The sequence below is a fragment of the Schistocerca nitens genome, chromosome 4 (genome assembly GCF_023898315.1).
Source record: "Schistocerca nitens isolate TAMUIC-IGC-003100 chromosome 4, iqSchNite1.1, whole genome shotgun sequence".
NCBI lineage: Eukaryota > Metazoa > Arthropoda > Insecta > Orthoptera > Acrididae > Schistocerca > Schistocerca nitens.
The window spans coordinates 140,118,349-140,130,684 of record NC_064617.1 but is presented as its reverse complement, the minus strand read 5'-3'; the positions used below and the strand labels follow the sequence as shown (position 1 = coordinate 140,130,684).

At 39.1% G+C, this 12,336-nt stretch overlaps 1 protein-coding gene across 1 annotated transcript in view; it reads left to right on the top strand.

Annotated features, from left to right (window-relative positions):
• The window catches only part of LOC126252019 (Bardet-Biedl syndrome 1 protein homolog), a 110,278-nt gene that overhangs the window by 78,821 nt on the left and 19,121 nt on the right, over positions 1 to 12,336 (top strand). The window contains exon 8 of the mRNA XM_049952805.1: positions 3,440 to 3,668. Coding sequence (XP_049808762.1) covers positions 3,440 to 3,668 — 229 coding nt within the window. The remainder of the gene's footprint in view (positions 1 to 3,439; positions 3,669 to 12,336) is intronic.

Here is a 12,336-nt window from a genome sequence, read left to right as displayed (position 1 = left end):
TCAGTGCTCTGAAGACAAAACCAAACTTGGATTTAGGGCATAATGTGGAAGCTATGCATAGAAAATAAAGGTTTAAGGCCATATTGCTAGGTGATATTCATTGGAGTGATAATTGTTTGGGTGATGATAACAAGACAACGTATGTCATTTAGTAAAATGCAAGCAAGGCTTAAGGTGTCACAGGTCATTTAAGCCCTTGGAGGAAATATTTCGATAAAAAAGTTAAATGATAATAGTTTCAGCAGCACGCAACAATTTGGATGACAACCTCATTTACACAACTGTGGATGGCTTCAGGTACATACGGAATGTAGTCCAATTACATTAGGTTATGCTGATGAAATTAGATTAGGAAATGAGACACTAAAAATAGTAAATTGGTTTTGATATTTTTGTAACAGAACAACTAACAATAGACAAAGTAGAGAGGATATTAAATGCAGACTGCTAATAGCAAGAATAGTGTTTTGGGAAAAGAAAATCATTTTATTGTCGAATATCAATTTAAGTGTTAGGAAGACTTTTCTGAAGGTATTTGTCTGGAATATGTAGCCCTGTATAGAAATGAAATGTGGATGATAAACAGTTCAGACAAAAATAAAATAGGAGCTTCTGAAATGTGGTGCAAGAGAATACTGAATATCAGAGATGTAGGTTGAGTACCTAATGAAGAGGTACTAAATTTCACAGGAAAATGAAAAGGTGAGTAGAGTTTTAACAGAGGATATGCTAATCAGTTCATCACTTGCAGATCACTGAATTTGAACTGATACATCCAGATGGATACTAGTTAACTCATATTACTGGAGAACCAGGAAAAAGGAATGAGGGACAGAGTATGTATACAGAAATAGGAATTAAGTCCTAGACCCTAAGCCATAATGGATATTTTATTAAATAGCTCTTTGAATGCTGTACCTCAATGGTAGATTTGCAAACACACACAAGCACACTTACAGTTACAGGCCAACAGCTGGCCACAGCTTATGTTTCATAAGTGAGCTTAAAGTTTGTTAAGAAATTAGAGAAATTATGTCATAAGGATATGCAGTGTTAACTATAAATCCAATGTCTATGGAGACTTTAATGTTGATATCTGCATCATAGGACTGACTGAGAATTGTTGATGTCAAATGTATGATTATTTGACCACAGTGAAGCTCTCAACAAAGACTGAATATCATAATACAACAGTCATTATCAACTTATTTTCAGTGCCAACAATGTTCAGTGATTTAAATCTAAGGACAATAATAAATGTTTCATCTGACAATGAAGGTCAAATTAAAACAATAAAACTTTGTGAATAAACTGCTTTAAATGATTAACAAAGGGAAGAACAGCAAGGGTTTCAAGAGTCTGTCAACAGTGACATATGATAAACAAGTTTACATTGGAGAAGGAAATCAGTTATGTCCTTTTTAAAAAACCATCTTGGCATTTGTTTTAAGCATTTGCTTAATAATATTAATGTGCAAAGCATACAGCAACATCCTCCATTATATCTTAGCAAAAGATCTAGCTGAGAACCCAGGAAAATCTGATCCTGTGTAAAATCAGTAAGCAAGTCAAAGGCTTCTATCCAGCCAAGCATCAACCAGTTTCATGTGGTAATAGAAGACAGCAAAAGGAAAGGACATAGTAATAGGCATTCCTAGAGCAGACAAGCAACTGAAAGAGTTGAAAACAAATAAGTCACCATGTCTAGATGGAATCCTAGTTTGCTTTGACAATTTAGGTGATCCTGTAAATAAGAAGGGTAAAAGAGCAGACCTGCAAAGTTTCAGATCAATATCTTTAATGCTTGTTTGCCAAGAATTATTAAACATATCCTGAGTTTGCATATAATGAATTTCCTTGAGACAGAAAAGCTTCTGCCTACAAATTAGCATACATTTAAAAAGTATCACTCGTGTGAAACTCAGCTTGCCCTTTCCTCACAACATCCTGTGAACCATGGAGGAAGGACATCAGGCAGATTTCATATTCCTAGATTTCCAGAAAGTGATTGACACAGTGTACCACTACAGATTGTTAACAAAAGTCCAAGCAAACTGATTAGGTTCCCATATATGAGTGGCCTGAAGATTTCTTAAGAAATAGAACCCAGTATGTTGTCCTCAATGGTGGGTATTCATTAGAGAAAAGGGTACCATCAGGAGTGCCCCAGGTAAGTGTAATAGGTCCACTCTCGTGTTCTGTATATAGAAATGATATGATTAATAACGTGAGCAGCAAACTACAACTCTTTGCTGATGACACTATAGTATACAGGAGAGTTTCATTGTTGAGTGACTGTAGAACAACACAGAATGACTTACACAGCATTTGTAGTTGATGCGATGAATGGTAAGTTGCTCTGAATGTAGAAAAATGTAAGATAATGCAAATGAGTAAGAAAAACAATTTTCAAATATTCTAATGCAGTATTAGTAGTGTGCTGGTTAACACAGTCATGTCAATTAAATATTTAGGCAGAACATTGCAAAGTGATATGAAGTGCAATGTGCACAAAAGGACAATAGTAGGAAAGGTGAATGCTTGACTTTGGTTTATTGGCAGAATTTTAGGCAAGTGTAGCCCATCTACAAAGGAGACTGAGTATCAAACACTTGTACAACACATTTTTGAGAACTGCTCAAGTGTTTGGGATCCCCACCAGGTCAGATCAGAGGAAGACATGGAAGTAATGCAGAGTCGTGCCACTAGATTTGTTACAAGTAGGTTTCATCGACAAGCAAGTGTTACAGAGACGCTAAGTGAACTCAAATGGGGATACCTGGAGGGAAGAGAACTTTTTTTGACAGACTATTGGGAAAATTTAGAGAACAAGCATTTGCAGCTGACTGCTGAATGATTCTGTTGTCATTAATGTACGTTTTGTGTAAGGACCACAAGGACGAGATAAGAGAAATGAGTGCTCATATGGAGGCATATAGATAGTCATTTTTCCCTGGAAAGGAAATCTTGCTCTTCTAGACTGCAATTCCAGTGTCTTAACAACTGCAGCACCTCACTTGGTTTAAATGATAAAAGGAAAGGCACCATACCCAATGACTCAAGCAGTGTGTAGAGAGAAATTACAGAAAGAACACTGTGAAGAAATGTTCAAAGTAGGTATTGTAGTTACAAATTTATAACATATTCTTACAGAATGTTAAGTCTCATTTGCTGCTTGAAACAAACAAGGGTATAATTAACCAAGAGCAGCAAAATTATATCACATGGAATTTAGTGTATGTAATATGTTATTTATTTGTATATGCAATCAGAAGTCTTTTGTTTTCACATTTTCCCTTACTTATTTAATGTCTTTAGTTTATGTCAGTGCTTTGGTACTTACTCAAATTTAGTGATTTATTTCATGTCTGAGTGGCTTTGATTCACATGGTCTTACACAGTTCGGATAGTAAATAAATACAACAGGTATTTATCACAGGGACGCAGACAGTGGAAGCTACAAATGGAAAAGAATATCACAGCAATTGGCAGTGTCCATTTGCCTCAGCAAGGACTGTGCTTAGTGGCAGTTGCTCTCTCAGGTGGCTTGGTTAAACTATATTCTGGTCAACAGCTTGTTGATACTATTGCAACTCCTGACACTGTCGCAGCATTAAGGTTTGGTCGCTTTGGACAGGAGGAGAACAGCTTAGTTCTCATTGCTGTTGGTAAGTATTTAATAACCATGAGACTAGATTTTACTTTATTTTTGTTATGTTTCACTTCAGTACATAAGTTCTGTTCCTCACCTACACGTTGGGTGTTTCAATGCTGCCAAACCACTGAATGCACATGAGAGAACTACAGCAAAGTGAATGGCAACAATAAGAAGAGTAATCAGTTCTTCCTTTATTAAGAAATATTTTGAAAATAAGAATCTCATTTAGTGGGAGATAAAATTGAAAGTTAAGTCATAAGGCATATGTACATACCTCCCACAACCATGAGATTTCAATTACTTCTGCCTTTCTGTTGCATCCCAGATCATTGTTTGACTTTGTTTAAATTCCTCTCCTCAACAGGCATGACTCTCTTAACCCTGCACTTTAAGAAACATCACTTACCTTATGTACTTTACATATCTTTTTCTTTCTTCCTCATTATTTTTTATTGATAGAGTGCTCCACTACCCAAAGGGTTTTGCTGCATGGCCGTGTCCCCTGCAAGCAGCACAACTGGGTTTGATACTGATCTTGGGTGAAGCATGACATCCTTTCCTATCCTATACCAGTTTGTTTAGTCCGTCAAGCTTTTTAAGAAACCTGTGTAAAAGTGAAAACCAGTTTTCTGCTCTTCCAGCTGGTGCTATGATAGTTCCTACTTTGAATTCCATTTCTCTTGCTAAAATACACTCAACTACTTGAAAGTCCCTTCAGGTTTGCTCCCGAATCCTAAAATCAACTTGACTCGATATTTTGGTGATCCAACTGGTTGCCATCTTCATGGGGAATGCTGCTTCTGTTGATGAGTTCCGCTGAGAACTGATGCCAGGCTGCAAATTGACGTCCTATATAGGCTCTTCTGTGCGGCCCTGAGTACAATATATCGTTGTGGCCAGTGTCTACTAAGGGTGGCACCACTCCCTGTCTTGGAGGGCAGCAACTGTGATGGGCGGTGCATGCACCGTGTACTGAACGATGGCCTATATATGACGTCGATTTGCAGCCTGGCGTCAGTTCACAGAGGGACTCATCAGCAGAAGCAGCATTCTCCATGAAGATGGTGACCAATGGTATCGCTGAAATATCAAGTCAAGTTGATTTTAGCAGCAAACCTGAAGAGACTTTCAAGACTCATTATGCCGGGAAATCCTATGAAGTTACACTCAACTACGTTGTATGTTAAAAACTTATTTTTGATCAGTCACATGTCTCAGTATTATTAGTTTCTCAGAATGTGAACAACTAAGGCAAAGCCTGTTTAATTACTACACACTGATTACTAAATGTATGTTGCAAGTTCATAATGAGTTTCTTTCACATTTGAGCAAGTCTTCCTACTGGAGTAAGTGTGTTGATTTATAATAGAAATCAATTATCATTTAGTCTCAGAGATGTCATTACCCAAACATTTTTATAGTAACATCTATTTCAAATTCACTCCATCTCATACTGCAGCTAGCGTCACATCTTTCCTTCCTAAAAGTGTGATGAAAGGGAAAATTAACTGCCATTGATATAATGGCTTTATTTCTTTTAGTGGCACTGAAGTCTAGTCAGAATTCAGCAACTACTATGACAGACGATATCAGTACTTTCATATATGAAAATCTCTTTTCACTTAAACACATATAACAGTAAACTCTTATTTCAGTTCACTTGAGACTCACGGAAAATGTAATTAACACCCTGCTCCCTTCCAAAGTACCAATCCCAAATGAACATAAAATGCCCTAGAAGTAATTCCCATTATAGTCCACATGAGTTGAACAGCACTAGCTATAATTTGTTGTAAACTTTACAGAAGTTGTCTACAGTAACCACTTCCACCTGTTTACATATAACTTCATTCATTTCACATCCTACTGTGTGTGTGTGTGTGTGTGTGTGTGTGTGTGTGTGTGTGTGTCCAAGAAAAATTAGTTTGAAAGAAATTGGCATCAAAGAAACAGTGTACCAATGCAGTGCTCTCATCAAAACGTCAAAAGTTTGTGGGAATATTAGCATCACTGGCCAGAGAAAACTACATGTAGTCTTATACCTGACAGTTGATGGTAGCAGCAGTTCGCTCTGTGACTCAAGTGCGTTATGTCATGTATTCTTGTATGTATCGAGTTTCTGTAAAATAAAGTGTGTTGTATTCTCTGTACCACTGTGTTATCTGTCATTTGCTATCACCGAAGTGCCACAAGTTCAAAAGTTTGACATGTAAGAAATGAGAAAAACATGTTATCAAAATTATCTTGTGTGTTAAGTATAATTTCTGCCTATGTGAAGAATGTGCAGAAATAACTCCGGAATTCATAAGCAATGATTGTCCTTAGACATTCCATGACTATTTACAGATAGAAACAGCAGAATTACAGAGTGCAGTGAACTCGAGAGATGAAACTATTAAATTACTGCAAAGCAACATAGAAACACTTGAAATTGAAATATTACCAGTAAAGAAAATAAATGCTAATCTAGGAACCAAACCAATGTCTTGTGTTTGCAAAAAGTAAGAACCAAACTCATTGGCTGGCCGGTGTGGCCGAGCGGTTCTAGGCGCTTCAGTCTGGAACCGCGTGACCGCTACGGTCGCAGGTTCGAATCTTGCCTCGGGCATGGATGTGCGTGATGTCCTTAGGTTAGTAAGGTTTAAATAGTTCTAAGTTCTAGGGGACTGATGACCTCAGATGTTGAGTCCCATAGTGCTCAGACCCATTTGAACCAAACTCATTGTGCCTGACAGTAAACAAATTGTGGCCATTGTTTCTAATGACGTTACAACAAATGAACTACTCAGGAAAGCAGTATTCAAATACAAGTGGAAGACAGTGAAGTACAATAAAAGAAAAAAAAATGGCATTGATACTGAAGCATCAAAATCGTGAGATGAAACCATATTACCCAAGAAATATCATATGATAGGTGATGCTCTGTTAAAAAATTTACTAGTTCAGACTGCTAAGTCAAAATTTCTCCTGAGATAAGAACTAGCCAACACAATTAATACATAAAAAATATTGCAACATTGGAAACAGGGTGCACAAATAAATCCAGTGCAATCCAGACAATATTATAATAAAGTATTCAGTCATGATGTGATGGTTCTATATGAAAGAACTTATCAATAAAACTAGAAACTTGATTCATTAGCAAAAAGTGTTTATGCATATTGTAAATAGGATGTTGGTAAGTGAGAACAAACAGTGGCATAAGAAAACAATGCAACAGGATCAGAGCAATATTCAGCAACCAAAAGAAAAATTTAAATCATAAATATTTTGTAAAGGACGGTTTTCATTTGAGTATACTAGACACTGCATCTTCGAGTAAAATGTGTATCTGCAAAACATAAACAGAGGAACCTGTTGGGGGTGGTAAACTACATAGTAAACCAAAAAATGTCCATAATTCTGCAACATCTAAAACTCATACATCACAGAAAAGTTGTGAAAAGGTAGACATTTGGTAGAAACAGCCTGAAGAAACAAAAACAAATAGGTATCATTAAAGTGCTACATCAAAATATTCAGTACCTAAACAACAAGTACATACAATTACAGCAAACACTAAGTGAGGAAAATGTAGATGTGATCATTCTTACAGTACCGTACATAGCCTGTCAAATTATTTAATCACTGTGACTAAACCTGACAGCTATACTCTGTCCAGTAAAAATGGTGGCTTTACCATGTAATGTAAAGACCACCTAAATTTCATAAAACTGCATCTCATCACAGAACTCATTGTAGAAGCAATATTTGAAATTTCAGGAATAAAGCTAATGGTAAACAAAATACCCTTGATTGTTGCAGGTTTGTACAGATCTCCTAATAACAGTTGATGATTTCTTAGGAAACATGGAAAAAATGATTGACATTGCATGTAGCAAATGTAACAACATGGGTATGGATTTAGCTGGTGATTTTAATATAGATTCTGTAAAGCATATTTAAGATTAGGGAGTTAAATTATATTGTGCATAGTTATGTTTTGTCATACTGAGTTGATGGGCCAACTAGACTAAGTAAAAGCACCTCTAGCTACATAGATCACATTAACACCAATTTAGATAACTTTAGAGTTGATATAATAAACTTTCACCTAATACATAATTCATAAAGTATGCACGAGGATAAGGAAAATGTGTATTCGGAAACTCTTTAGAGAAGTTAGAGTCTTCATTGCAGTCTGAGACATGAATTAATGTACAAGGTGGGCCATAACTCAATTGTCACCAACAATTCCTAGACATTGTTTTGTGTAGTGTAGTGGTAGTCAGTTTTGTACTTGACTAATGTGTAGTATCCATAAGACAGGTAACAGTAGCAGTTTTAGGATATGTGTGTGTTGTAATCTGAGAAATACTGAATAGAAAGTTAACTATAGAACAGCATGTATTTGTTTTGCAAACTTTATGGAATATGACCATAGTTACAGTAATGTTTGTGATTTGTCTGTGAAATGGTCTCCACACATCCAGCTCTCATCTTGACAAGGTATTCACAAACTAAATTTAAGAGGTAAAGAGAATGGGTTAGTATTGGAAATTCCTCATTTGGGTAGGCAAAAGTCTGTGTCCATTATTACAGACGAGAACCTTAATGTTGTCGCACAGGTTTTTGTGCAATTACTGACTCAATCTCAGAGAAAATCTTCAAAGGAGTATGGAATAGCAAAACCAAGTGTATAAGGATTCTGAAGAGCAGAAATTGAGACTGTATAGGTCTACTTTACTACAAGGCTAAATGGAGATGTTCCAAACACACATAGGGAACTCTGCAAGTGTACACAGTCTGACAAGAAGTCAGGCCCAAGTTTTAGAAAAGCACTCTTTGGGGTGACGAAGTCACTTTCAGGTTGAATGGCATCATGAACAGATATATCTGCATCTACTGAAATTCTGCAGCTGCAGCCTGTTAAGAAAAAGCTGATATGGCAACAAGATAGAACAACCTTATGGAGTTATTGTGAGCTTTGATGAATGGATTACCAGTGTAAAAAATTAATTTTATTCCATGAAGATACATAATATTGAGCATTTGAAGAAATGAATCCAATCAGAATTTGAAAACCTACAGTCCCAGAGGCTATGTCACAAAACTTGTAAATCATCATTGAAAAAATGCAGTGTTTGCTTAGAACAGTATGGAAACCACTTTGAGCATCTTTTGTAAGTTCATTGAACTCTACATTTATTTCTGTATTGACAATAAATTTGTACTTTCATTTATTTGGTATTTATGCCCCAAGCACATTTTGGACAACTGACTTACGGCCCCCGTATGTCATCCAGAAAATGTTGCAGATTAGTGGAATAACTTTTGCAACACTTTCTGTGCCTATTTCATTATAACATGTCCAATTACTGTCAAAAAGAAAACTGTTCACAACCATGTAAGACTGCCATCTGAATATTACTTGTAAAATGAACACTGCTCAGCAAAACTGAAGGACAAGGTAGGTAAAGTAACAGCATATTAAGAACTCAGTGGACATGAATGAAAGTGCAGGATCATATTGCCAGAGGCCTCCCAATCATGCACAGAAAACTGAACGTCACATGGCATGAGACCAGCATGACTATAATAACATGGCTCAGAGACAACATTTGAATGACTTCACATGGGAAAGACTCATCAGGATACTGGAAGAAGGAGGAAGTGTGACAAGTGTCACACTGGCATTCTGTATTGCTCACATCATTTCTTCATGTGTATGGGGAATGTTCTAAACCACAGGCACTGCTTCCCAAATGAGATAAGGTTGTTGGCCATTGTCAACTCCAGTAGTAAATGATTGCTACACTATGCAATGGGCAAGAAGGGACCCACACCAAACAGCAGATGCAATTGCATCACATTTAACAGGACTGTAAGTCGCACTCCACAGTAATCTGGTGTCTGCATGGGGGGGGGGGGGGGGGGGGCCTCCTTATGTGACAACCTGTACATTCCGTTGACACCTGCACATAGGCGGTATCGTTTGGGATGGTGCCAAGGACATAGGGATCGGACCAACAAGCAGTGGCGTCACGGGCTTTTCCTGGATGAGAGTGGTTTCTGTCAGAGAAGGGTTCTGGATGCATCCTCATATGACAAGAGGTGGGAACACCTAAGGCACCCAGGAACATGGTTGAAGACGATTGTTTTGGTGGTCCAGGTGTGACTTCATTTTTATGGATGCCAATGTGTGACAGCATTGAATGGTGCAGGAGAAAAAGTTCTTGGAACAAGTGAATAGTCAATGAATGGATTGGCCTGGCTGTTCTCCCTGCTCAGATCCCTCCAGATACATGTGGGAAGCATTGGAGAGGTATGCTGCAGCACATCCACATGCACCAACAACCATTCAGCAGTTGTCATTTACACTGGTGGTGGAATGGAACGCCCCTCCATCCACAAGCACTCCTTAACCATCTTTGTGACCTGCACAGGAGCATGTTGTAGAGCATTCTTTGCCACCCACGGTGATCACAATTCCTATTGTAGACATGTCCCATTTTTTGTAATGTCCAGGGTACCATCATAATTTGTGGTAACATCAGTGTAATTATTGTCTTCAATTAAAAGTGTTGTTTTTCTTCATCCTATTGCATATTTCTATGTTACCTTGTGTACTATACTGTTGCAGTTCTTTCTATGTATGGAGCAAGTTTCATCAAGCTATGCTGTTGTCATTTACACTGGTGGTGGAATGGAACGCCCCTCCGTCCAACATGCTCCTGTGCAGGTCACAAAGATGGTTAAGGAGTGCTTGTGGATGGAGGGGCGTTCCATTCCACCACCAGTGTAAATGACAACTGCATAGCTTGATGAAACTTGCTCCATACATAGAAAGAACTGCAACAGTATATGTGTGACAGCATTGAATGGTGCAGGAGAAAAAGTTCTTGGAACAAGTGAATAGTCAATGAATGGATTGGCCTGGCTGTTCTCCCAGCTCAGATCCCTCCAGATGCACCAACAACCATTCAGCAGTTGTCATTTACACAATGGTGGTGGAATGGAACGCCCCTCCGTCCACAAGCACTCCACAGTAATCTGGTGTTTGCATGGGGGGGGGGGGGGGGGGAGCTCCTTATGTGACAACCTGTACATTCCGTTGACACCTGCACATAGGCACATAGGCAGTATCGTTTGGGATGGTGCCAAGAACATAGGGACCGGACCAACGAGCAGTGGCGTCATGGGCTTTTCCTGGATGAGAGTGGTTTCAGTCAGAGAAGCGTTCTGGATGCATCCTCATATGACAAGAGGTGGGAACACCTAAGGCACCCAGGAACATGGTTGAAGATGATTGTTTTGGTGGCCCAGGTGTGACTTCATTTTTATGGAGGCCAATGTGTGACAGCATTGATTGGTGCAGGAGAAAAAGTTCTTGGAACAAGTGAATAGTCAATGAATGGATTGGCCTGGCTGTTCTCCCAGCTCAGATCCCTCCAGATACATGTGGGAAGCATTGGAGAGGTATGCTGCAGCACATCCACATGCACCAACAACCATTCAGCAGTTGTCATTTACACTGGTGGTGGAATGGAACGCCCCTCCGTCCACAAGCACTCCTTAACCATCTTTGTGACCTGCACAGGAGCATGTTGTAGAGCATTCTTTGCCACCCACGGTGATCACAATTCCTATTGTAGACATGTCCCATTTTTTGTATTGTCCAGGGTACCATCATAATTCGTGGTAACACCAGTGTAATTATTGTCTTCAATTAAAAGTGTTGTTTTTCTTCATCCTATTGCATATTTCTATGTTACCTTGTGTACTATACTGTTGCAGTTCTTTCTATGTATGGAGCAAGTTTCATCAAGCTATGCTGTTGTCATTTACACTGGTGGTGGAATGGAACGCCCCTCCATCCAACATGCTCCTGTGCAGGTCACAAAGATGGTTAAGGAGTGCTTGTGGATGGAGGGGCGTTCCATTCCACCACCAGTGTAAATGACAACTGCATAGCTTGATGAAACTTGCTCCATACATAGAAAGAACTGCAACAGTATATGTGTGACAGCATTGAATGGTGCAGGAGAAAAAGTTCTTGGAACAATTGAATAGTCAATGAATGGATTGGCCTGGCTGTTCTCCCAGCTCAGATCCCTCCAGATGCACCAACAACCATTCAGCAGTTGTCATTTACAATGGTGGTGGAATGGAACGCCCCTCCGTCCACAAGCACTCCACAGTAATCTGGTGTCTGCATGGGGGGGGGGGGGGGTGGAGCTCCTTATGTGACAACCTGTACATTCCGTTGACACCTGCACATAGGCACATAGGCGGTATCGTTTGGGATGGTGCCAAGAACATAGGGACCGGACCAACGAGCAGTGGCGTCATGGGCTTTTCCTGGATGAGAGTGGTTTCAGTCAGAGAAGCGTTCTGGATGCATCCTCATATGACAAGAGGTGGGAACACCTAAGGCACCCAGGAACATGGTTGAAGATGATTGTTTTGGTGGCCCAGGTGTGACTTCATTTTTATGGAGGCCAATGTGTGACAGCATTGATTGGTGCAGGAGAAAAAGTTCTTGGAACAAGTGAATAGTCAATGAATGGATTGACCTGGCTGTTCTCCCTGCTCAGATCCCTCCAGATACATGTGGGAAGCATTGGAGAGGTATGCTGCAGCACATCCACATGCACCAACAACCATTCAGCAGTTGTCATTTACACTGGTGGTGGAAT